The 26,827-nt window shown below is 42.3% G+C and overlaps 1 protein-coding gene across 1 annotated transcript in view; it reads right to left on the reverse strand.

Moving 5' to 3' along the window:
- Positions 1 to 1,062: 1,062 nt before the first annotated feature.
- EIF3A (eukaryotic translation initiation factor 3 subunit A) overlaps positions 1,063 to 26,827 on the reverse strand; it is a 50,146-nt gene continuing 24,381 nt past the window's right edge. The window contains exons 12-22 of the mRNA XM_050803926.1: positions 26,070 to 26,417; positions 24,583 to 24,687; positions 24,389 to 24,502; positions 19,213 to 19,335; positions 18,530 to 18,683; positions 17,825 to 18,009; positions 11,373 to 11,461; positions 8,951 to 9,789; positions 4,822 to 5,023; positions 3,421 to 3,611; positions 1,063 to 2,291 (exon numbers count right to left, since the gene is read on the reverse strand). Coding sequence (XP_050659883.1) covers positions 2,062 to 2,291; positions 3,421 to 3,611; positions 4,822 to 5,023; positions 8,951 to 9,789; positions 11,373 to 11,461; positions 17,825 to 18,009; positions 18,530 to 18,683; positions 19,213 to 19,335; positions 24,389 to 24,502; positions 24,583 to 24,687; positions 26,070 to 26,417 — 2,580 coding nt within the window. The 3' untranslated portion in view covers positions 1,063 to 2,061. The remainder of the gene's footprint in view (positions 2,292 to 3,420; positions 3,612 to 4,821; positions 5,024 to 8,950; positions 9,790 to 11,372; positions 11,462 to 17,824; positions 18,010 to 18,529; positions 18,684 to 19,212; positions 19,336 to 24,388; positions 24,503 to 24,582; positions 24,688 to 26,069; positions 26,418 to 26,827) is intronic.

The following is a 26,827-nucleotide window of genomic DNA, read 5'->3' on the forward strand; positions in this document are numbered from 1 at the left end:
TTCGGACCGATGATGTCTCTACTATCGGATCTATCTGGATTAACAGCAATGTTACTCTCAATGAAACTGCAGAAGCCACCAGGAACATGGAAGACCACCTAGCAGATCGGTGAGTAGGCTGCTTGTTCAGCTTTCCTTTAACACCTGTTGGTAAATACTAGTGGGAGTAGACAGAGTTGTACAGCCTGGACAGTGGAAACCAAGAGCAGGATCGCAAGGTAACAGCATCAGACTCTTCTGCCCTCCTCTTGCACTTGGGTTCTGCTCCCAGGACAAAGAACTTGGGAGAACAGTATGGGAAACTGAGCAGAAAGAATGGGTTTCCTGACTAGCCTTAAAACCTAACCCTAACGTGGCCAACAGTAACTCATCTGAACAAATCTGATTAAATAAATTGTTGGGGCTTACCCGTGATGTCACACATACAGATCTACTCTCCAGGAAGCAAACTCTTAGCAGGTTACTGCCCCACTGATAATCACTGATCTGAAATTCTCTTGTTATGAAAGAAAAGTCCTTCTCCCCACAAAAGACCTTTAAAGACTTCTACATATTTGAAATACCAGATACTAAGAAAGGTGTTTAAAATGATTTCTGTCATTGGTAACATCAAACAAAAAAGGCTGTATCTGGTTAAGTTAAAAAGCATCAATACTCCCTCTTCTGGCCCTCCACCTGTACCAATAGGAATTCTCACCACTACTCAATAACAGAAATAATAAGTGCCTACAGCCATGATGAATTTGTAACATTTTCTCAAATTAACTATGATTTTTCTAATTTCAGGTGAAAACCCAAGGTGGTACTTCAAACACGCACATGCACACACAAACTCAGAGGACAGCTTTACAAGGAAACTAAGGAGTTTCTGCATTAACAAAGGAAGACATTTTAGGGGAGACATCCTAGCCACATATGCTTTCTTTGTTATATTTAGGTTCATATTCATTGATACTAAACACAGACATTTAATGGCACTGATAAAAATTCAAGTAAAAAAACTCAACTGAAGATGCAAACTTACCATTATAAACAAAATACTATAACCACAAATCAACACTAAAATTCTGTAAGTATTTTATTTATCACTGAAGAAAAAACACAGCAGCAAGTTCTGTGTTGGCTTCAATGAGACCAAATAGTTAATCTTTAACATAGCTACTACACTCCAAAATTGAAGTCAACACAGTCATTACTACAAATTACTTGTTGAAAGAATCTATCTTGAAGAGAAAGAAAATTAGGAAAGAATTTAAACGATTCCTCCAAACCATACATTTATAAATATTGTCATATTTAAAATGCTTGAAAGGCATGAATTCTCCATTAATGGAAAAGCAGTTTACTATTGGCAACAGAAAAAAACTCAGCGATAGTTTACCAAATGCTTTAAAATTTAAAAGCTATGCTGTTTGGATTCACACTTGCGCAGTATTCTTCTTGTCATTACAACAGCTGCAAATTGCTTTGTACTCACCTTCTCTCAAGTAAAATCTAAAGAAAACCCCACCGTATCCAATGTTTGTAATGTTTACTTCAAGTGAATCTAAAAACTTTCTAAATTTAGTTTATGGTAAATACCTCAAAATACCTAAAATAGGTACATATCAACCACTTAAAAGTGTGAAAATTGTTTCAGATTCACTGCTTTAAAGGGTCTTCAAATATATTTTCTTTAACAGAACCTTACTTCATTCCAAATTAATATCAGATATTTCAAAATAAAAAAAAATATATCAGTTCTATACCAAGATAAAGGTGTTACTCAATACCTGAAAGTTCACATTTTAAATTTATTTTTTAGTTTTTCTTTTTTGTCAACAAATGATTGATGAAATAATGCAACACCCTTAAATTCCAGAAAATGGCATGGTTTTTCCAACCTCCTGTGGATATGGTGCATGATCAATCTATTATATAGGATTAATACAAGTTCATGCTTTTTGTGTTATGGTGAAACATTAAAGAATCCAATTTAGATTGGTTGAAGCACAAGTATAATAATCCTTGAATGTGATCAAACCTATTTAAGACACCAGTTTAAATCCATTATCTTGAGACTTAACGTCGTACTGTGGTCCATCCATCTTCATCAGTCTCATTTTTAGTACGACGAAGAGACTCCCTATCTTTTTCAGCTCTCCATGAGGCCTTCTCTTTTTCACCTTCTCTTTCTCGGTCTCGGTCTCTTTCTCGGTCTCTTGAAAGAGCTGGGGGAGGAACTCGACGAGGAGGGTCCCGCTCTTCTGCCCGGTCATCTTTCCTGTCATCAGCACGTCTCCAAGAACTTACTAGAAAGTTTAATTTAAAAAAAAAAAAAATTTAGTACTATATTCTATTGGCACAAATTAACAAGCAGAAGAAATGCCTCAAATTACTCAAAATTCCTGTACTAAAGACTGACAATACAGAAATCATAATTAAAGCTCGTACAATTTCTCACAATCTTTAACATACAGATGTACAGATAAAACTCGAAATTTGAAAACAGGCAGCAAACCCTGGCCTGGGAAGGGCTGCAGCTGGTATAAACCCGTAAGACAAGGTAGCAAAAATCTGGCTGAATGAAAATGTAACTGAAAGGATTTTTGGCTCTTGAAGAATTTTAACAGCAAATTAACCACATAAAATACAGGAGTTTTTAAAGTTATGGCTATGATAGAAAAATTCTCTAACAGGATGTCAAGACATACGGAAAATAAATTTTTAAAAACTAAGAGAGGCCGGGCGCGGTGGCTCAAGCCTGTAATCCCAGCACTTTGGGAGGCCGAGACGGGCGGATCACGAGGTCAGGAGATCGAGACCAGCCTGGCTAACACGGTGAAACCCCGTCTCTACCAAAAAAAATACAAAAAACTAGCCGGGCGAGGTGGCGGGTGCCTGTAGTCCCAGCTACTCGGGAGGCTGAGGCAGGAGAATGGCGTAGACCCAGGAGGCGGAGCTTGCAGTGAGCTGAGATCCGGCCACTGCACTCCAGCCTGGGCAACAGAGCGAGACTCCGACTCAAAAAAAAAAAAAAAAAAAAAAAAAACCTAAGAGAAAAATTAGTATTTTAAAAATGAAAAATACATATATTTTAAGAAAGAAACTTCTGTTACAATTTCAGAGAAAATGTTTCTACTTTGTGCTTAATTTCTCAAGAAGTTGCTTTTAAATAACAATTTTTTTCATTTTTATTAAGTAAACTTTATATATATTGCCTACTATCCAATTTAGTCTACTACTGTACTTTGAATTTAGAGATAAGTGCACTTCACAACACGACCATTAACTGTATGAAAATCCTGAATTCTAAATGGAATAAACATCAGCTCTCTTATTGTTGGCATTCATACAAGTTTACGATATAATTAAATAACCCAAATCCCCCCCCAAGAAATGACGGTTCTCCAATACTTCAGTTGTATGTAACATCTATACCTTCTTCACGTTCTGATCTGAGCGGAGGTCCTCTTCGGTCCCTATCGTCTCTTAGATCTCGTCTTTCTCTTAGATCACGCCGGTCATCCCTCTCACGGCGACGGTCATCCCTATCTCTATCATCCCGACGACTTGAGTCTCTCCAGCTTGAAGATTCCTCAGCTGGTCCTCTTCTCCAGCCACCTTCATCCCTGTAGCCATTTACAATGACAAGTCAGGTTCTTACTACTGTTAGACCAAATGGGATAATTATAAGTACATCCAATCCAAGCTGGCTGGGGCTTAGAGTTTACAAATGTAACAGGACAGTTTAAACTCATAACCTGACCTTACCTGATACCTGGGGCATGGAGAACAAACGAGAACACTCAGATCTGTGCCATCCCACTCAGTAGCCACTACTCATATGTGGTTACTTAAATTTAAAGTAAAATGGAGATATTTCCTTAGGAGCACCAACCATATATTCTAAGTGTTTGGCAGCCAAATGTGACTGCTGACTACCATACTGGCCAACACAGACATTTTCTTCCTTGCAGAAAATTGCATTGAACACTGCTGGTCTACATTTATATGTGCAAGGACACTTTGGCAGAGGGAGCAAGCTAGAACTTCTACTACCAATAAAATCGAAGGGCTTTTGATAATTTAAGGGCAAAAAAACTGACTGCCCTAAACCACAGGTGGAAAAGCAATGGACTGACAAAGACAGCTGGACTGGTTCCACTGCCCAACAGTCATACAGCCTATAGACAGCCACGAAGTCTGGGCCGCCATTTTCTTGCTTTAACAGGGAATGTTTGGTTAGATAATCGATAAAAAAAAATTTTTTTTTTTTTGAGATGGAGTTTCACTCTTGTTGCCCAGGCTGGAGTGCAATGGCACGATCTTGGCTCACCACAACCTCCGCCTCCCGGGTTCAAGCAACTCTCCTGCCTCTAAAGCCTGCATTATGATTCTAAGAGATAAGGGGGGTGCTGGGGAATAGCAAGGAACATCATTTCTGAAAAACAGTTTGAAATACACAGGCCGGTGTCTAAAACAATCCCAACTGCAGCTCTACAAACTTTTTTTTTTTTTTTTTTTTGAGATGGAGTTTCGCTCTTGTCGCCCAGGCTGGAGTACAATGGCACGATCTCTGCTCACTGCAACCTCTGCCTCCTGGGTTCAAATGATTCTCCAGCCTCAGCCTCCTGAGTACCTGAGATTACAGGCGCACCACCACCAAATCTAGCTAATTTTTGTATTTTTAGTAGAGACAGGGTTTCACCATGTTGGCCAGGCTGCTCTCGAACTCCTGAACTCAGGTGATCCGCCCACCTCGGCCTTCCAAAGTGCTGTGATTACAGGCATGAGCCACCGCGCCCGGCCTCTACAAATAATTTAATTAGAACATCACACCTAGGTCTTCTGAAGCGATCCTCTCGATCCACATCTCTCTCTCTCTCCCTTTCTCTCTCAGGTTCCTTGTCATTCTCCTCTCGATCTTGATTATCTCTATCTCTTTCTTTTTCTCTGTCCCATTCACGTTCTTCTGATGGCCTTGATTCTCGAGGTGGACCCCAGCTCTCCTCTCTGGCTTTTTCTTTCTCTCTCCATCCACCTATTTTTTTGAAAAAGCAAAATATTTTTAAAAGAAGAAACAGATTGGCAATCATGAATAGACGCTGGCATTAATTCATCATCATTCTAAATGCTACTTTAAGATACTGATTAAAAAAACACTAAAGCTATGTATATCACTGCAGAGACATCATTAACAGTATTTTAAACTTATATAAGAAACTTAAAATGGGCCGGGCATGGTGGGGCTCACACCTGTAATTCCAGCACTTTGGGAGGCCAAGCCAGGTAGATCACTTAAGGTCAGGAATTCAAGACCAGCCTGGCCAACATGTTAATAACCCTGTCTCTACTACAAATACAATTAGCCAGGTGTGGTGGTGCGCCTGTACTCCTAGCTACTTGACTTGGGAGGCTGAGACACGAGAATCGCTTGAACCTGGGAGGCAGAGGTTGCAGTAAGCCAAGATAGTGCCACTGCACTCCAGCCTGGGCGACAGAGTGAGACTGAAAAAAACAACAGGGGGAAAAAAAAAAAAAAAAAAAAACCTTAAATGATCTGGCTTGAGTGCTCCATAAAACAAAAATATCACTAAAAATTTCATAATTTTTCCTATTGCACGCAGATTTCAGTATAGTATCTGTTGTGATGTTAAACAGATCACTCATTTAAGCAGAAAACTTCAAGAGTATTCTCTGAGTCCCAATTTTAAGGTATTTATACCTTGCAACATTTTCAAGGCCTTCATATTCAAAAAAGAATCTTTCCTTTTACATTCCTATCCTCCACCATTTACCACCCACCATTATCTAGTCATTAATCATGAATAAATCCTTTAACCCTGTAGAGTGACTCACACTTATCCATGGAATACATGAATCTAGGAACATTTCACATAGATTACATGGAGATATAAATTTGTTGGTGACCTCACTGTTTAAAATGGCTTCCAAGCGTAGTGCTAAAATGCTGTCTAGTGGCCAGGCGTGGTGGCTCATGCCTGTAATCTCAGGAATTTGGGAGGCCGAGGAGGTGGATCCCTGGAGCCCAGGAGTTCAAGACCAGCCTGGGCAACATGGCAAAACCACATCTCTACAAAAAATACAAAAATTAGCTGGGCTTGGTGGTGTGCACCTATAGTCAGCTACTCAGGAAGCTGATGTGGTAGGATCTCTTGAGCCCAGGAGGCAGAGGTTGCAGTGATCTGAGATCACACCACTGCACTCCAGCCTGGGAGACAGAGTGAGACCCCGCCTCAAAAAAAGAAAAAACAAATGCTGTTTAGTGGCCCCAAGCACAAGGTGGCTAAGGACAAAATACATGTATTAGATAAGCTTTGTTCATGAATGAGTTACAATGCTGTTGACCATGAATTCAATGGTAATGAGTCAACAACATATCAGAAATACGGGGTCTTTAAACACAAACACATAAAAGACATTTTATGTATTGACTAGTTGACAAAAATATCATGACTACAAGCTCACAAGAACCTAACCTTGTATTTCCCCTAGGAACAGGAGTTCAGTATTCATGGCAACTTTATAAAATATAATTAGCAAATCAGTAAGAATCTGCTACACTGTTACCCCATTTAACATGAGGCAAAGAAAAATTAAATGGCTTACACAAGGTAACAGCTGAACAGTGGAATGGAGTGAGACTAAAAGAGATGAAGTAGGCAACAGAAACAACTGGGGAAAGCAAGGAAGCAGCTCACTTAGATCTGCACTTAGAACAACTGCTCTAGTTATTTCCCCCACACCCAAAATTAAAACTGGGAGTAAGAGAGGAAGCAAAAACCAGTTAGGGGGTGAGGAAAACGATGCTGAGCCAGGACCAAGTACAAGCAATGGGAATGGAGAAGAGGGTGGATTTCAGGAACATCAAAAAGGCCAAACTGAACTAAACAAACATTTAACACAAAAGATGAAACAGAGACAAAACAACTCCCAGATTCGTAGCTCAGACAGTTAGATGGACAGTGATGCCCCTGAAGAGAATCAGAGGGATGGGTGTTCATGAATTCATGGTCAACAGCATTGTAACTCATTCATGAACAAAGCTTATCTAAATACATGTATTTTCTCCTTAGCCACTGTGTGCTTGGGGCCACTAAACAGCATTTGTTTTTCTTTTTTTGAGGTGGGGTCTCACTCTGTCTCCCAGGATGGGAGTGCAGTGGTGTGATCTCAGATCACTACAACCTCTGTATGTGATGGTGATGAGTCCAGTTTTGGATAGGCTGTGTTTGACATTCAGTAAGACTACCAAGTGGAAATGCGCTATATGCAGTAAGCAGCTGTCACCTGTGTGCAGTACGCAGAAATTCCCTAGAGAAAATTGGCCGGGGCAGTGGCTCACGCTGTAATCCCAGCACTTTGGGAGGCCAAGATGGGTGGATCACTTGAGGTCAGGAGTTCAAGAGCAACCTGGCTACCAAGGTGAAACCCCGTCTCTACTAAAAATACAAAAAATTAGCCAGGCGTGGTGACGGGTGCCTGTAATCCCAGCTACTCAGGAGGCTGAGGCAGGAAAATAGCATGAACCTGGGAGGTGGACCTTGCAGTGAGCCGAGATCACGCCACTGCACTCCAGCCTGGGTGACAGAGTGAGACTCCATCTCAAAAAAAAAAAAAAAAAAAAAAATTGGCCATGTATGGTGGCATGTGTCTGTAGTCCCAGCTACTTGGGAAGCTGAAGCAGGAGAATTGCTTGAACCCAGGAGGCAGAGGTTGCAGTGAGCTGAGATCGCACAACTGCAGTCCAGTCTGGAAGACATCTCAAAAAAAAAAAAAAAAAAAAAAAGAAAGAAAGAAAATGGTAATAGATGTGTGTCACAGACATGTATACAACTGCTCACAAATAATAAAGTGTTAAACAACAAGCAGGCCCAGGACTAAGAAAGAAAACGAGGCTGGGCGCAGTGCCTCACACCTGTAATCCTAGCACTTCACTTTGCAAGGGAGAGGCAAAAGGATAATTGAGCCCAGGAGTTTGAGACCAGCCTGGGCAACATGGCAAAACCCTGTCTCTCCAAAAAAATAAAATATTAGCAGGGTGTGGTGGCATGCGCCTGTAGTCCTAGCCACTCAGAAGGCTGAGGCGGGAGGCTCCCTAGAGTCAGGGAGGTCAAGGTTGCAATGAGCCATGATTGCACCACTGCACACCAACCTGTGCAACAGAGCAAGACCCTGTCTCAAAAAAAGTAAAGTGAGTTCCTCCGTGCATATCTCTCATTTGGCAGAAATAAATATATAAAGTACATTTTGGTTTCAATTATTTATTTTTAAAAGGAGGCTAGTTCCCAGTAAAACCTGAAAAACACACCAATACTGAAGGGATGAGTACAGGAAGAGCCTTGAAAGAAGCAGTCAACGAAGCAGAAGGAAAATAAAGAGCACATCACAAAAGAAGAAAGAGGGGTTGGGTTATTTATGTTTTGGATGGTAGTATTCTGAAGGCAAACTTTGGACAGGTAAGTCACTGCAAATGATACTGAAGATAAAAGACCAGTTTATCTGGAAAACAACAATATAGCCCTGACATTTATCTATCAGAACTTCACTTTTGGCCGGGCGCGGTGGCTCAAGCCTGTAATCCCAGCACTTTGGGAGGCCGAGACGGGCGGATCACGAGGTCAGGAGATCGAGACCATCCTGGCGAACACCGTGAAACCCGGTCTCTACTAAAAAATACAAAAAAAAAAAAAAACTAGCCGGGCGAGGTGGCGGGCGCCTGTAGTCCCAGCTACTCGGGAGGCTGAGGCAGGAGAATGGCGTAAACCTGGGAGGCGGAGCTTGCAGTGAGCTGAGATCCGGCCACTGCACTACAGCCCAGGCTACAGAGCGAGACTCCGTCTGAAAAAAAAAAAAAAAAAAAAAAAAAAAAAAAAAAAAAAAAAAAAAAAAGAACTTCACTTTTACAGGTGAACACGTAAGCATATTCTAGGAAATAGACTTTTACCTGGCTTGACTAATGGTCTCCAAGGACCAGGCCTTGAGTCATCACCCCGTCTGGGAAAGCGATCATCATCAGCACGTCTTGAAAGCCGATCATCATCCATGTTTCTCCAAGGGCCCCTGTCATCCTCTGCACCACGCCTGGGAATTCTATCTTCATCGGCATTTCTCCAAGGTCCTCGATCATCATCCAACCCTCGCCTGGGACCCCGGTCATCATCCATGCCTCGCCTGGGACCCCGGTCGTCATCCAGCCCTCGCCTGGGACCCCGGTCGTCATCCAGCCCTCGCCTGGGACCCCGGTCGTCATCCAGCCCTCGCCTGGGACCCCGGTCGTCATCCAGCCCTCGCCTGGGACCCCGGTCGTCATCCAGCCCTCGCCTGGGACCCCGGTCGTCGTCAGCATTACGCCAGGATGATCGCTCATCATCAGCGCCGCCTCGCCTCGGCCCCCGGTCGTCATCCATCCCACGTCTTGGTCCTCTGTCCTCATCAGCTGTTCGCCAACTTCCTCTGTCCTCATCCAGTCCTCGTCTAGGTGGTCTGTCATCATCCGCGTGACGCCAGCTTCCCCTGTCTTCATCAGCAATTCGTCTGGGAGGCCTGTCATCATCTGTGTTACGCCAAGAAGGCCGGTCATCGTCTGCCCCACGGCGAGAGAACCGATCTTCCTCAGGACCACGTCTAGGGCCTCTGTCATCATCCATGCCACGCCGGGGAACCCGATCATCATCTGGTCTAAGAGAGGACTCTCTATCTTCATCATCCCCCAGACGCCGGGGCCGCTCTTCATCTCTTCTATGAGACCTGTCCTCATCTCGCCCTTCTCCACGTCTCCACTCCCTACACAGCAACAAGAACAATTAAAAATACATAAAATAAAAAAGCACACGATCCTTTGGGGATTTTTTTTTTTTTTGACGTGCTTTTTTAAAACTTCAGTATGGGCCGGGTGCAGTGGCTCACGCCTTTAATCCCAGGACTTTGGGAGGCAGAGGCAGGCAGATCACCTGAGGTCAGGAGTTCAAGACCAGCCTGGCCAACATGGCAAAACCCCATCTCTACTTAATTGTAAGACAAGTGGCTTGGCGCAGTCGCTCCCACCTGTAATCCCAGCACTTTGGAAGGCCAAGGCGGGAGGATTGCTTGAGCCCGGGAGCATGAGACTAGCCTGGGCAACATGGCAAAACCCCATCCCTATAAAAAAATAAAAATTGACCAGCCGTGGTGGCTCACGCCTATAATCCCAGCACTTTGGGAGGCCAAGGCAGGCAGATTACTTGAGGTCAGGAGTTCAAGACCAGCCTAGCCAACATGGTGAAACCTCGGGTCTACTAAAAATGCAAAAATTAGCCAGGTGTGGTGGTGCATGTCTGTAATCCCAGCTACCTGGGAGGCACAAGAATTGCTTGAACCCAGGAGGCAGAGGCAGTGAGCCAAGATCCCGCTACTGCAGTCCAGCCTGGGTGACAGAGCAAGATTCTGTCTCAAAAACAAAGAAACAAACAAAATTAACCAGGCATGGTGGAGCGCACCTGTGGTCCCAGCTACTCAGGAGGCTGAGGCAGGAGGATCGATCACCTAAGCCCAGGGAGGTTGAGGCTGTAGTGAGCCGAGATTGCGCCAATGCACTCCAGAGTGAGATACCATCTCAAAACAACACCAACAAAAAAAAAAAAGAAAGAAACAAGCCAAGTGCAGTGGCTCAAGCCTGTAATCCCAGCAATCTGGGAGGCTGAGACAGGCAGATCACTTGAGGTCGAGGTCAAAGCCAGCTTGGGCAACATGGCAAAACCCCATCTCTACTAAAAAATACAAAAAGTAGCCAGGTATGGTGGCACACACCTGTAATCCCAGCTATTCGAGAGGCTGAGGCACTTGAACACAGGAGGCAGAGGATGCAGGGAGCCGAGATCGTGCCACTGCACCCCAGCCCGGGCAGCAGACCCAAAAAAACAAAAACCAAACCCACACACAATCAGACATGCACACAATTCTTCATGGCTCTCCTTTCCCTGCCTCTACAAAATGAACCAAATTTTAAAATCACCAATAAAATATTAACAAGAGGCGGGGCACGGTGGCCCATGCCTGTAATCCCAGCACTCTGGGAGGCCGAGGCAGGCGGATCACAAGGTCAGGAGATCGAGGCCATCCTGGCTAACATGATGAAACCCCGTCTCTACTAAAAATACAAAAAATTAGCCGGGCGTGGTGGCAGGCACCTACAGTCCCAGCTATTCAGGAGGCTGAGGCGGGAGAATGGTGAACCCGGGAGGCACAGCTTGCAGTGAGCCGAGACTGCACCACTGCACTCCAGCCTGGGCAACAGAGCGAGACTCCGTTTCAAAAAGAAAAGAAAAGAAAAAAGATATTAACAGGAACTGAGGAACTGGAGCAGCATTATTTTCCTCAACTCTACTTACTTCTCTGGCAGGCCTCTTCTCCACTCAGAATCTGCTTCAGGTCCTTTTCTCCAGGTGCCTTCTGAATCTCTATCTCCCCAACGAGAGTCCTCCATTGACAAAGTGAAAAAGAGGCATTATATTGGTAACTATTTACTATTACAACTACTGGTATTACCATTCAAATATTTTTTTGTACTTGTAACAATATGAAGCCCTTAAATAAGCAAGTTTTAAAATTTTATTTATTTTTTAATCTGAGATCAGACTGATGCTACAGGGAAACTAGTAGTCTCATATATTGTGGGTGACCTTACAAACACCGCTGGAAAGCAACCTGGGAACACACACCTCTACAGATTTCCTTCAACTAGAAATCCCCTTTGAAGAATGTGAAAAAAGCCCCGTACCCTGAAATGGACATCACAGTGCCTACTAAGCAAAGAAAGGTGGAGACATTTTATTTAATGTCTAATGACGGTGGTTAAATTAAAAGTACTTCTCTATTCAAAGTACTCTGATGGGTCAGATGCAGGGGCTCACACCTGTAATCCCAGCACTTTGGGAGGCCGAGGCAGGTGGATCACGAGGTAAGGAGATCAAGACCATCCTGGCTAACACGGTGAAACCCTATCTCTACTAAAAATACAAAACATCAGCCGGGCATGGGCCAGGCGCAGTGGCTCACGCCTGTAATCCCAGCACTTTGGGAGGCCAAGGCGGGCGGATCGCAAGGTCAGGAGATTGAGACCATCCTGGCTAATACGGTGAAAGCCCATCTCTACTAAAAAAATATAAAAAATGAGCCGGGCATGGTGGCAGGCGCCTGTAGCCCCAGCTACTCGGGACGCTGAGGCAGGAGAATGGCATGAACCCGAGAGGGGGAGCTTGCAGTGAGCCAAGATCGCGCCACTGCACTCCAGCCTGGGCAACAGAGACTCCATCTCAAAAAAAAAAACACAAAACAAACGAACAACAACAAAAAAAAAGTACCCTGATGACATTAAGAACTGTGAAAAGTAAATCTGGTACAGCCTTTGCAGGGGACGATGCATGCACAATTTTAATCATAAATATCCTCTGATATATTGTGGCTGGTCATACAAATGTAACCTAAAGCCATTATCAGACAAGTGAGAACTCTGGAAGATATTTTAAGAGATCTGATGATAGGGTGGGAAGACTAAAATAAATATTTAAAAGCTGGCCAGGAGCGGTAGCTCACGCCTATAATCCCAGCACTTTAGGAGGCTGGGGTGCGTGGATCATTTGAGGCCAGGAGTTCAAGACCAGCCTGGCCAACATGGTGAAACCCTATCTCTACTAGAAATATAAAATAATTAGCTGGGCATGGTGGCGGGCGCCTGTAATCCCAGCTACTTGGGAAGCGAGGCAGGAAAATTGCTTGAACCTGGGAGGCAAAACTTGCAGTTACCCAACATCGCACCACTGTACTCCAGCCTGCACCAGAGCGTGAAGCTCTGTCTCAAAAAAAAAAAAAAAAAAAAAAAAAACAAAAACAAAAAAAACTACAAAGCTAAGAATAAGCTACAGCCTCTAACAATTTGTGAATAAAAGAACCTTTATTTATTTATTTTTTTTTTGAGATGGAATCTCACTCCGTTGCCCAGGTTGGAGTGCAGTGGCATGATCTCAGCTAACTGCAGCCTCTGCCTCCCACGTTCAAGCGATTCTTGAGCCATAGCCTGCCAGGTAGCTAGGACTACAAGCGCCTGCCACCATGCCCAGCTAATTTTTGTGTTTTTAGTAGAGGTGGAATTTCAACATGTTGGCCATGCTGGTCTCGAACTCCTGACCTCAACTCATCCACCTGCCTGGGCTTCCCAAAGTGCTGAGATTATAGGCGTGAGCCACCACGTCTGCCCCTCTATTTGAATTTTTGAAAAAATGTCTTGGCAATGAAAGTCTAAAATAACAACTAGAGATGAGAAGCAGTGGGGCCGGGCGCGGTGGCTCAAGCCTGTAATCCCAGCACTTTGGGAGGCCGAGACGGGCGGATCACAAGGTCAGGAGATCGAGACCATCCTGGCTAACACGGCGAAACCCCGTCTCTACTAAAAACACAAAAAATTAGCAGGGCGAGGTGGCGGCGCCTGTGGTCCCAGCTACTCGGGAGGCTGAGGCAGGAGAATGGCGTGAACCCGGGAGGCGGAGCTTGCAGTGAGCTGAGATCTGGCCACTGCACTCCAGCCTGGGCGACAGAGCGAGACTCCGTCTCAAAAAAAAAAAAAAAAAAAAAAAAAGAGAAGCGGTGAAAGACAAGAATGGCCAGAAAAAAAGTTAGTCCCAGGTCATCACAGCTAATGATTCTGGGCTGTCTCTCAAGGTGGGGGTTGTTCTAAGAGACTTTCCCAAGTAAACACTTTGAGAGACAAATAGAAACGTAACAGTCAAAGGAATTTATGGGCACCGTAATCGAGGGAACAAACACAGCCAGAAGGCCAAGTTTCTCCCACCCCCGATGCCTGCCTTGCCAATTTATACTCAACAAAGAAAGCAAGATTTTAGAGGATATAGTACAACTATTACAACCGCCAAAGACTTTTGAAGGATGGCTGTTATAGCCATTAAACAAGCAAAAAGAAATAACTCTGCCTCCTGGGCTCAAGCCATACTTCCACCTCAGTCTCCCAAGTAGTTGGGCATGCACCACCATGGCCAGCTCATTTTTGTATTTTTTGTGGAGACAGGGTCTCACTATGTTGCCAGACTGGTCTCGAACTCCCAGGCTCAAGTGATCCGCCCACCTGCCTTGGTCTCCCAAAGTGCTGAGATTATAGGCGTGAACCAATGTGCCCGGCCCAGCAAATCCAAGAGCAGAATGGTCCCAGCTGATGAGCAAACAAATTGAACCAGGATCTCAGAGAACCTGGTACAAACAACAGATGAAGAGAGTAAAAGAAACATTAAAGATATAAAGAGGACTTTGAAAGAGCAAGAACAGAGAAAAAGGAGAAAAGTTTCCTTAAATTAGGAGATTTTTGTCTGCTCTAAGGAAACTGAATCCTTAGACCAAAAGGCCAAAAGACCAAAAAGAAACAAAGATGACCAAACACTCAGGTGTCTAAACACAGTTTAGCGACAGTTTTAACTTCCTTTACTGCAAGTACGGAGAAAAATTACATTCCCAAGGAATGAAACAGTATCTACAGAATAAGACGAAAACTAGTATCAAAAATCTTCCCCACTGTATCACTGTGTACTACAAAGAGAAGCAAAGATCTCTATTATTTCTGAAAAGATGATTTTGAACTGGCCAAATAATGAACCATCCATTGTTCAACCGTGAGAGAAAAAACTTGAGGCATACACAAAGACATTCTGAAAACAACTGATTAAGAATCAAAAAGTACTCACAAAGGGAAAACATGATGCAGTGTAAACATACCTGAGACTAAATAATGTTTGCTAATATGGATATAAAATTTTAAGTGAATACTAAGAGGAAAGATAATATGTAATGATCTAGAAACAAAAATACCCAGTTCACTGCAATAAAATATAAGTCAAGGTATGCTCATGACTTTGTTTTGTTCTGAAAGGCAAAGGAAAGTTGTATTTTATACTTTGGAAGTTTTTTTAAAAACTTAGGAAAAAATTAATGGTGGCTGGGCAGAGTGGCTCACGCCTGTAATCGCAGCACTTTGGGAGGTTGAGGTGGGTGGATCACCTGAGGTCAGGAATTTGAGACCACCCTGGCCAACATGGTGAAATTCATCTCTACTAAAAATACAAACATTAGCCAGGCATGGTGGCACACGCCTGTAATCCCAGCTACTCGGGAGGCTGAGGCAGGAGAATTGCTTGAAACTGGGAGGCGGAGGTTGCAGTGAGTCGAGATTGCGCCATTGCACTCCAGCCTGGGCAACAGAGAGAGACTCTGTCCCAAAAAAAAAAAAAACCTAGAAAAGTTCTTCAAGTTTGGCTTAAAGAAAAAGGAAGGGGTGCCAGGGACATAGAAGCAAATAAAAAGCTCCAAAGCAAGTGTTAGGAACAAAACCAAATACACTAGTTACCATGTTAAATGCAAGTAAATTAAAACTATACTCTCCCAAAAATAGGGAAGGTGTGTGTGGGGGGCAGAGGGGGCATAAAACAGAAACAAGAGGCTGAAAATGTACAAAAGGGTGGACAAACACATTTGCAAATGCTAACTAAAAGGATAATCTCAGAAGGTAAGCTTCCTCACATTCCTAAGGAGACATTTCCATAAACTAACAAGATGCAGCAGATTTAAACAACAAAACAGCTGATTTCATGCATACACAGAACTTTGTGCCCAACAGAAAAAAACATTCATAAAAACCTGACCATGGTTTTAGAACACAAAGGAAAATGTATTATTAAATTCCAAAAACTTGTAAATCATACAGACCACATTTACTGAATACCAAGGAATTAAAATTACAAATTAGCAGTAAGAATAACCTAAATTGAAGACACATAAATAACTAGTATCAAGTCTAGGCATACAGATAAGCATTTGATACAGGTGTGGCAAAAACAGAGGAGCAGATCGAGACATCCTTGAGCTTTTTGAGTGAAAGGTAAGCAAGCAATACTTTAAGGGGCAAACAGGGCACCTCCCAAGCAAAAGGAAGAGCGTGCAGACAGATGCCACAGACACAGAATAAAACAGAAAACTTGCTCTCCAATGGTTGGAGCACAGGTGACTAAGAAGAAAATAGTGTCAGACGAAACTGATGAAAACGGCAGCAACACGAAAGACTGCTAAGGCGCGTTTTAAAACCTTTGGCTCTCAGTAATGAGTATCAGCCAATGAAAGGTCTGAAACCCAACAGCAGGCACAGTGATCACACATGCTGTATTATGAAAAATCAAGCAGGCCACAACGTAGAGGAAGGTCTGAAGCTGGAGGAAGATGATGATGAGGGAGACTAGTAAGTAGACCAACAAGTACTGCAGGTAAGAAAAATCTGAATTAAGGCAATAATGTAGGAAAAGAAAAAAGGAAGAGTAGGTTCAAAGCTGTGACAAAGCAGATACCAGTAACATCAATCAGGAGAGGGAATTCCAGACACAAGACAGAGAAGGGAACACAGGTCCGTTCTGAACCTGAGTGCAATTAAAAATGAGCATTTAGAGCTGAGTTTGAATCACTTAGGAATCCTGTTAAATTGCATACTTTGATTCAGAAGTTTTGGGGCTGGACCTGAAAGTCTGCGTTTCTAACAAGTTCCCAGGTGCTGCTGACAGCTGCTGGCCACCAAACACGTCTTTACCTCCCAAGGAGCTACAGAACTCATCATCCTCTAAATTCACGATGATGTCTTTTTTTATCCCCGAGACAGTCTTGCTCTGTCACCCAGGCTCGAGTGCAGTGGTGTGATCTTGGCTCACTGCAACCTCCGCCTCCTGGGTTCAAGCAATTCTCCTGCCTCAGCCTCCTGAGTAGCTAGGATTACACGAGCCGCCACGGCGCCTGGCTAATTTTTGTATTTTTAGTAGAAACAGGGTATCACCATGTTGGTCAGACTGGTCTAGAACTCCTGACCTCGCAATCCGCATGCCTCAGCCTGCCAAAGTGCTGGGATTACAGGCATGAGCCACCACGCCCAGCCAGACGACGTCGTCTTTCAAGGAACTCAGCAACAGTCCCTCTTCTGTAGCAAACTCAGCAGTGCCATGGACAAAACTTTCATGACACGCACACGCAAAAGTATGCTTAACCCTATAAAATTCCATCTTTGCTAAGACAAGTATAATTCTTTCCCCCTTAGGTGCCTTCTGTTCTTTGGGAAGAGAAAACTACCACATTAAAAAGAGAGGTGAACATGGGGTGGGTGCAGTGGCTCGCACCTGCAATCCCAGCAATTTGGGAAGCCGAGGCAAGCAGATTGTTTGAGGTCAGGAATTCAAGACCAACCTGGCCAACATGGTGAAACCATGTTTCTAATTTTAGTAGAAAATTTTGTGTTTTCTACTAAAAATACAAAAATTAGCCAGGCATAGTGTTGGGTGCCTATAATTCCAACTACTCGGAAGGCTGACGCAGGAGAATGGCTTGAACCTGGGAGGCAGAGGTTGCAGGGAGCCGACAGAGAGATCACACCACTGCACTCCAGCCTCAGCAATGAAGTGAGACTCTGTCTCAAAAAAAAAAAAACACACAGAGAGAGAGAGAGAGAGAGAGAGAGAGAGATGTGAAAATAACTGATTTAAATACATTTACATCAGTATCATGGAAGAGAACTGAGTAATAAAAATACATCACAATTACAAAAATCAGCCAGGTATAGTGGCATGCGCCTGTAATCTCAGCTACTCAGGAGGCTGAGACACAAGAATCACTTGAATCCGGAGGCTGAGACTGCACCACTGCACTCCAGTCTGGGCAACCTGGGTGACAGAGCAAGACTGTGTCTCAACCAAAAAAAAAAAAAAAAAAAACCACATTAAAACAAAATAAAATCAATAAACCCTATACTCACCTTTCTAGAAAGTGAACTATCGCCAAGTCTTCTCTCTTCCTCTCTACGACGTTCTCGTTCTTCAATTTCCAACTCCCTTTGGCGTTTTTTCCTTTCCACTTCTTCTAATTTCTTCACCCGCTCCTGATACTCTCGTAGCTCTTCCTCGCGTTTTGCTCGTTCAGCGCGCTCTCTCTCTTCCCGCTCTAGACCATTGATTAGGTTACTAAGTGTGCCTCCCAGCCATATCTGCCCCCTAATGCTAGTTCTACTTTTCTGGTATTAAACAGGTAGCATAATGTACAAGTAAAAGAATTTAAAAATAGTTTGTAATCAGCTACATGACAGAACACAGTCAATAAAACAAGTACTACACCCCTCAACTATAGTTTTGTAATAAGATACTAAAATTCCTGAGCAATCTGGGATTCCAGATACAGCATCATTTAACAGCCATCATCTGGAATGTATTCCTCAATAAATGTTAATACACAGAACATGGTGATAAAAAACAAAAAGTATTAATTTTTAAAAGAACATCAAATGTGTGGGGAAATGTTGGTAGATGATGTAACAACTTCACATACTGGGTTCTGAGATCCAGTTAATTACAGTGCTAAAAGGCCAATTACCTTGATTCCTGTATTTTCTACATAAGATGACTAAAAACCAGATCTAACACCAACCTTGCATTAGCACCCCTCCAATCCTTTTCAACCTGTGTACCTTTTAGCATTTGTTCTTCTGCCCTTCTTTGCTCCTCCTCTTCTTTTTCTCTATAATATGTTATTCTGCGTTCTTCTTTACGTTGCCTTTTCCGTTCTTCCAATCGATTATGCCTTTCTTCTGCTAATCGCTCTTCAAACTGTTTAAGTTTTTCCTGCAATCGAGGTAACCCCCAACCCAAAAAGGACACATTTCGTCAAGAGCAACAAACTAGCAGAAAGCTATTAGGTTTACAAAAGACTCTCAAGTGTGTTAGAATCATCGAAAGCAACCTCTCAGAACAAAAACTCTAACTTCCAAATGACCACTAACTTGTTAGCAGGCCGAATTTTAAAAAATTTAAATTGTTGATATTATCTACATCCAGTGGGTTTATCTTTATACAAAATAAATTCAATGATCAAATTAGAACCTAAGCCCGGGACATTTTGATCTAGTTTTTTTATTTCTAACAAAAACAGTACACAAAACTTGTATTAAACTGTGCGTTCAACTTTCACCTTTAGAACAATTTCTTTAGGTGATTGTTTTGCTTACGAAATATCCAAAAAGTTCTACTATTATTTGAATGACCGTTATACATAGTAACTCAAGACAGAATATACCAATTTGTTAAGGGAGAACACTTCAGCCAATACTAGAAAGCTCACGAATCAACATTTCCCAAAAATCAGCAAGCTCACCTCATAAACAGACTGCCGTGCAGCTTTGAGTCGCATTACAAATAAATCTCTGTCTTCAAGCATTCGTGACATTCGATTCTTATGTTCAAGAGCCTTTTCACGTTCTAGCTGCATTGTAGTAATCTGCAAGTACAAAATACAGTGAAATTTCAAAGCATCACTTTTTTTTACTCATCAACCCCAAATTACTGACAAATACTCTTGAAAAATTAGAAGCTGCTTCATTGCCCCTTCTATCATGCCATAAAAAAAGCATTAACTACCATCCATGTCAACAGGTCCCCAGAAGACAACTAGGGGCAAGAGGTAGACAAAGTAATCCTGAGGCATTTAGGAGAGACAGTTTTTATTTAGCCCCATGACACCAGGAACTTTATAAAGGAAAAAGTATGATATACGGACACACCTTGGAGGCACTGCAGGTTTGGTTCTAGACCACCACAATAAATATTGCAATAAAGTAAGTAACATAGATTTTTTGGTTATCCGATGCATATAAAAGTTTACAATCTATCAAAGTATACAACAGCATGTCTAAAACACCAATGTACAAACTTTAATTTTAAAATACTGTAAGTGGGATGCAGTAGTATGCTGAGGCAAGAGAATCACTTGAGCCCAGCAGTGCAAGATCAGCCTGGACAATATGGTGAGACTCCTGTTCTCAAAGAAAACAAAAAATACTTTATTCCTAAAAAATGCTAGTGATCACCTGAGCCTTCAATGAGTCATCATCTTTTTGCTAGTGGAGTCTTGCCCCAATGTTGACAACTGTTGACTGATCAGAGTGGCGGGTACTAAAGGATGGGGTGACTATGGTAATTTCTTAAAATAGGTAACAATGAAGTTTGCCACACCAATTGCAACCTCTTACAAAAGATTTATCTAGCATGTGGCACTGGTTGACAGTTTTTAACTTAAGAGCAGAATTTCAATTTGATCCAATCCTCTCAAACCCTGTTGCTGCTTTATCAACTACACTTATGGAATATTCTAAATCCTTTGTTGTCAGGTCAACAATGTTCATAGCATTTTTACCAGATTTCAAGAAACCACTTACTTTGCTCATCCATAAGAAGCAACTCCTCACCCAGTCAAGCTTTATCATGAGATTGCAGCAATTCAGTCACATCTTCAGGTTATAGTCTTTTTTTGTTTTTTGTGGGTTTTTTTTTTTTTTTTTTGAGACAGGGTCTGTCTCTGTCACCCAAGCACTGGAGTGCAATGGCACCATCTCAGTTCACTGCAACCTCCACATCCTCCCACCTCAGCCTCCCAAGTAGCTAGAACTGCAGGCACACTCCACCACACCTGGCTAATTTTCCAATGTTTTTGTAGAGACAAGTTTTCACCATGTTGCCCAGGCTGGTCTCCAACTCCTGGACTCATGCAATCTGCCTACCTCAGTCTCCCAAAGAGCTGGGATTAGAGGTGTGAGCTACCCCACCCAGCGTATACATCTAACTCTACTTCTCTTGCTGTTTTCACCACATCTGCAATTATTTTCTCCACACTACTCATGTACCCCTCCAAGTCATCCATGAGGCTTGGAATCAACTTCTTCCAAACTCTTGCTAATGTTGATATTTTGACCTCCTCCCACAAATCACAAATGGTCTTAATGGCATCTGGAATGAAGAATTCCTTCCAGCAGGTTTGCAATGTACTTTGCCCAGATCCATCAAAGGAATCACTATGGCAGCTACAGTCTTATGAAATATATTTCTTAAATAATAAGACTCAAAAGACAAAAGTTATTCCTAGATCTATGGGGTGCAGAACGCATACTGTGTTAACAGGCATGAATACAAACATTAATCTCTTTAATACATCCCCATCAGAGCTGTCATATGATCAGATGCATTGTCAATGAGCAGCAATATTCTGAAAACTCTTTCTTTTTTTGAGCAGTAGGTCTCAACAGGGGGCTTAAAATATTCAGCAAACCATGCTATTAACAGATATGCTGTCATTCAGACTTTGTTCTTTCATGCACAGACCACAGAAAGGGTAGATGCAGCATAATTCTTACGGACCCTAGGATTTTTGGAATGATGAGAATTGGCCTCAACTTCCAGTTAGCAGCTGCATTAACCCCTAAACAGTGAGCATACCCTTCAATGCTCTGAAGCTCGGCACTGCCTTCTCTCTACATATGAAAGACCTAGTTGGCCATCTTCTTCCAACAGAAGGTCGTTTCATCTACCCTGAAAATCTATTGGCTGGGCACCATGGCTGATCCCTGTAATCCCAACACTTTGGGAGGCTGAGGCAGGCGAACTGCTTGACTTCCAGAGTTTGAGACCAGCCTGGGAAGCCTGGCGAAACCCCATCTCCACTAAAAATACAAAAAAAAAAAAAAATGCTGGCATGGTGGTTCACGCCTGTGGTCCCAGCTACTCAGGAGGCTGAAGTTGGCACTTGAGTCCAGGGGGTAGATGTTGTAGGGAGCTGAGGTCGCGCCACTGCACTCCAGCCTGGGTGATACAGCAAGATCCTGTCTCTCAAAACAGCAAGAAAATCTCTTGTTCAGTGTAGCCACCTTCATCAACTATCTCAGCGAAATCTTCTGAATAACTTGCTGTAGCTCCTCCATCAGCACTTGCTGCTTCACATTGTACTTTCATGTTATAAAAACAGTTTTCCTTAAACCTTATGAACCAACTTTTGCTAGCTTCATACTTTCCTTCTGCAGCTTCCCTTATTTATTTATATATATAGATATATATTTATACATTTATTGATACAGAGTCTCCCTCGGTTGCCCAGGCTGGAGTGTAGTGGCGCAATCTCAGCTCACTGAAACCTCTGCCTCCCAGGTTCATGCAATTCTCCTGCCTCAGCCTCCTGAGTGTCTGGGATTACAGGTGTCCGCCACCACGCCCGGCTAATGTTTGTATTTCTAGTTGAGATGGGGTCTTACCATGTTGGCCAGGCTGGTCTCAAACTCCTAACCTCAAGTGATCCGCCCACCTTGACCTCCCAAAGTCCTGAGATTACAGACGTGAGCCACCGGGCCCCGCCTTTTGCAGCTTTCTAACCGCTCTCAGCCTTTGTAGTATTGACTGTTGAGCGTTAGAGCCTTGCTCTGGATTAGGCTTGGCTGAAGGGAATGTTGTGGCTGGTTTGATCCAGACCAATGAAACTTTTTCCATATCAGCAATAAAGGCTGTTTCACTTTCTCACTGTTTATGTGTTCACTGGAGTAGCATTTTTAATTTCAAGAACTTTTCCTTTGCATTCACAACTTGATTAGTTCAAGAGGCCTAGCTTTCAACATGCCTTCCTCACTAAGCTTAATCATTTCTAGCATTTGATTTAAAGTGAGAGACAGGCAACTCTTCTATTCACTCGAACACTTATTTAAAAGCCATTGTGGGATTGTTAATTAGCCTAATTTCAATATTATGTCTCAGGAGCCAAGCATATAGTGGCTCACGCCTATAATCCCAGCACTTTGGGAGGCTGAGGCGGGCGGAACACTTGAGGTCAGGAGCTCAAGACCAGCCCAGCCAACATGGTGACCCCGTCTCCACTGAAAACACACTTGGGATGTTGAGGACGGAGAATCACTTGATCCTGGGGGGCAGAGGTTGCAGTGCGCCAAGACTGCACCACTGCACTCCAGCCTGGGCAACAGAATGAAACTCTGTCTCGAATAAATAAATAAATATATATATATATATATATAAAAATAAATGTCTCAGGGAATAATAGGAAGGCTCAAGGACAGGGAGAGATAGTCAGGGAATGGCCAGTCAGTAGAACAGTCAGAAGAGACACAACATTTACAGATTAAGTTCTCCGCCTTATATGAGTGTGGTTCGTGGCACCCCAAAATAATTACAACAGTAACATCAAAGATCACTGATCACTATAACAAATATAATAATGAAAAAGTATGAAATACTTTGAGAATTACCAAAATGTGAGAGACATGAAATGAACACATGCTGTTGGAAAAATGGTGTCAACAGACTTGCTCAATACAAGGTTACTACAAACTTTTAATATGTAAAAGAAAAAATAAGAATAAAAATAGTAATATAGGAGGGCTGGAGGAGGCATGGTGGCTCACACCCATAATCACAGCACTTTGGGAGGCCCAGCCAGGAGATTCACTTGAGCCCAGGACTGTGAGACCTGCCTGGGTAACAACACAAAAGCACAATAAAGTGAAGCACAATAAAACGAGGTTTGCCTATATATAATAAAATAAAACAATAAATATGACATGGTAACACCAAACACCATGGTTTAATTTTTAAAGGCATTTTAATCAATGCAAGATGATATATGGCTATTTCCCTTCTGCCCTATGTGAAAAAACGGAAGGCTCCAAATAACCCAATTTGGTCTGCAGCACTTTTCTAATTAGTTTTTAATATTTACATGTTAAGAGAATTATCACAAAAATTCCAACTTCTCCTGAAAAAATGGGAAGAGCTGGCAATCCTAGGTCCATTAATCTCCAGGTGACAACATTCAGATAAAACCAAGAAAAGGCTGCATTCTATTACATTCTACACAGATGTTTGTCTCCTGCTTATGGTTACTTTTTTAAACCAGATCTGTTCACTCACTTTTACTACATATTTGGTGCCATAAGCATTTGTAAACCCTGCTTTTGTATCAAGTAAATATAATATACACTATAAATTAACAAAACTATGGAATGACCTGTTTAGTCACAAAAGACCACATAGTACACAATTCCATTTATATAAAATGTCCAGAAGCAGCAAATCTAAAGGAGTAGTTTAGCAGTTGCCTAGGGCTGGGGTGGTAGGAAAAAATAGGGATGACTATTGCTAATGGTTTAGAACTTCTTTTTGAGATATGTTTTAAAATTAGATTGTGGAGATGGCTGCACAATTCTGCAAGTAAACTGAAAACTATGAGTTGTATAAACATGCCATACAATTTACCCATTTAAAGTGTACATAAAGCAGTTTTTTGTAAAATGGGCTTTTCAGTTGTCCTTTGTTTTCCAAGTTTCATTTGTAATCTCTATCGTGAAATGTTCCATCTTTCTACCAATCTGTTCATAGGCAGCCATTAGAGCACCATTTCTAGCAGAAGAATACAAAATAAAGCAATTCTGAATGCTTGGTTCCATCACTGGCAGAGGATTTAATTACAATCTAAAAATATTACAATTAAATTAAAAACTTACTCTTTCTTCCTCTTGTTGCTCCCACAGATCCATGTCTTTAATTCTCTGTTCCTCGTAAGCGCTCTTTATCAAAGGAATTTCTTCCAAACGTTTGGCTCTTTCAAAATAGTCAATCTGAATGACACGATAACACATGTAGTTTTTAAAAATCTCTTAACTTGGTATGTTAAAGGTTTACCAATCCTTTCATTTACCTTCTTTTCTTGATTCTTTAGGCGTTCCTGAAGTTCTTTCTTTTCTTTCTCCAGTTGTTCAACCTGTTTAGCCATGATAAAATCTGGATCCAATTCTTCAAGGTCCTAAAAGGTAATACAAATGCACAATTGTTAACAAGGATAAACAAGCAATGCCTAACATAACTCACTGCTTTCTAGAATAAAATCCTAAATTGCTTTCATTGTTACAATGGATGATAATTTAGGAAATGTAAAAACATCATACAATAGCCTTATTTCCACTTGACCACAAGGAAAAAATTATCCATACATCTTTTTCTCACTCCTCCAACCTACATCTACCCACATTCTACTAAACAGGGTAAGCAAACCTAATCAGAAAACCCAAAATCTGAAATGCTACAAATTTTAAAGCTTTCTGACCACCAACATGGTGCCACAAGTGTAAAATTCCACAACTGACCCAGGTGACAGGTCAGTAAAAATGCATTAAAACTTTGTTTCACGCACAAAATTATGTAAAATAGTGTATAAAATTACTTTCAGGCTACGTGTATAAGATGTCTATGAAACAGGCCTCGTGTGGTGCGTCGCACCTGTAATCCCAGCAATTTGGGAGGCTGAGGCAGGTAGATCACTTGAGGTCAGGAGCTGAAGACCAGCCAGGCCAACATGGTGAAACCCCATCTCTACAAAAAATACAAAACCTAGCCAGGCGTGGTGGCACACCCCTATAATCCTGGCTACTTGGGAGGCAGAGGCTAGAGAATTGCTTGAAGTTGCAGTGAGCCAATATCATACCACTGTACTCCAACCTGGGCAACAGAGTGAGACTGTCTCCCACAAAGAAAAAAAAAAAAAAGTCTTATAAAACGAATTAATTTCGTGTTTAGACTTTACTCCAATCCCCAAAATATCTCATTATATATACATGCAAATATTCCAAAATCCAAAAAAATCCAAAATCTAAAAGGTATCTGCTCTCAAGCATTGTAGGTAAGGGATATGCAACCTGTTCTGTGATTAATATATAGTAGTTAAAACTGCACAGAGCAGGCTGGGTGCGGTGACTCACTCCTGTAATCCCAGCCCTTTGGGAGGCTGAGGCAGGCAGGTCACCTGAGGTCAGGAGTTCGAGACCAGCTTGGCCATCGTGGTGAAAAGCTGTCTCTACTAAAAATAGAAAAAATTAGCTGGGTGTGGTGGCAGGTGCCTGCCATGCCAGCTACTTGGGAGATTGAGGCAGGAGAATCACTTGAAGTTGCAGTGAGCCGAGATCACATCACTGCACTCCAGCCTGGGCGACAAGAGACTCCGTCTCAAAAAAACAAACACAAAACTTCCCAGAGCAATAAACATATGCTTACTCACAGATTTAGTCATGACCAGCTGTACCAAAATGTGTGAAATAACTCAACAAGCCAACAAATGGTATAGGACTATGGTTCTAAGAGTACAAAATACCTGGATAAAACTAGCTTTTTAATGACTAAAATGCTACATACTTCAATGTCAATATCTTTGAATGCTTTGGCACCCAGTTCTGTTTTCTTGATCTGCTCCAAACGCTCTCGAACAGTTTTCTTTTTGATTTGTTCATGTTCCTGTAAGATACGCTCCTTCTCTCTCTCCTTCGCTTCCTGGCGCAGCCTCTCTTCCTCAGCCTTCCGTACTTTCTGGAGTTCAGCTTCCCTCTGTTCCAATTCTTCTTTCTCACGCTGAATATTCAGACTCTCAAGGCGCTCTTTTCTTTCCTCAATTGTCTGGCGGCGAGCCAGAATTCGCTGGTGCTCTTTTCGTGAATTTTTAAGGTATGCAGTAACAGCCAACTGATGCTGTTCTTCTTTCTCTTGCTTCAAAACCAAATGAATTTTTTTAAATGACCAAAATTAACATCCTCTGGTATTAGACATTAAAGAAATTACAAAATAATCCTGATGCATTTTCTATGTATCTGCATTTGATAATGGAAGATGACACTATTCAAGCTGTTTGTTTTCAGTATCAAATGCTATGGTGTTGCTCCTACTCAGTCTTTTAATAGCAATGACGCAGCTAAAGAAGCTCTCCTAGCTAAGACAACTTTTCACTGCACCAAACCTACCTTAGGTGTTCATTAACAGAGCTCACAAACAAGAAATAACTTGTTACAGGTAGTGGCTCACGCCTGTAATCCCAGCACCTTTGGGAGGCCAAGGTGGGTGGATCACTTGAGGCCAGGAGTTTTGAGACCAGCATGGCCAACATGGTGAAACCCCATCTC

This window comes from Macaca thibetana, chromosome 9 (genome assembly GCF_024542745.1).
Source record: "Macaca thibetana thibetana isolate TM-01 chromosome 9, ASM2454274v1, whole genome shotgun sequence".
Classification (NCBI taxonomy): Eukaryota; Metazoa; Chordata; class Mammalia; order Primates; family Cercopithecidae; genus Macaca; species Macaca thibetana.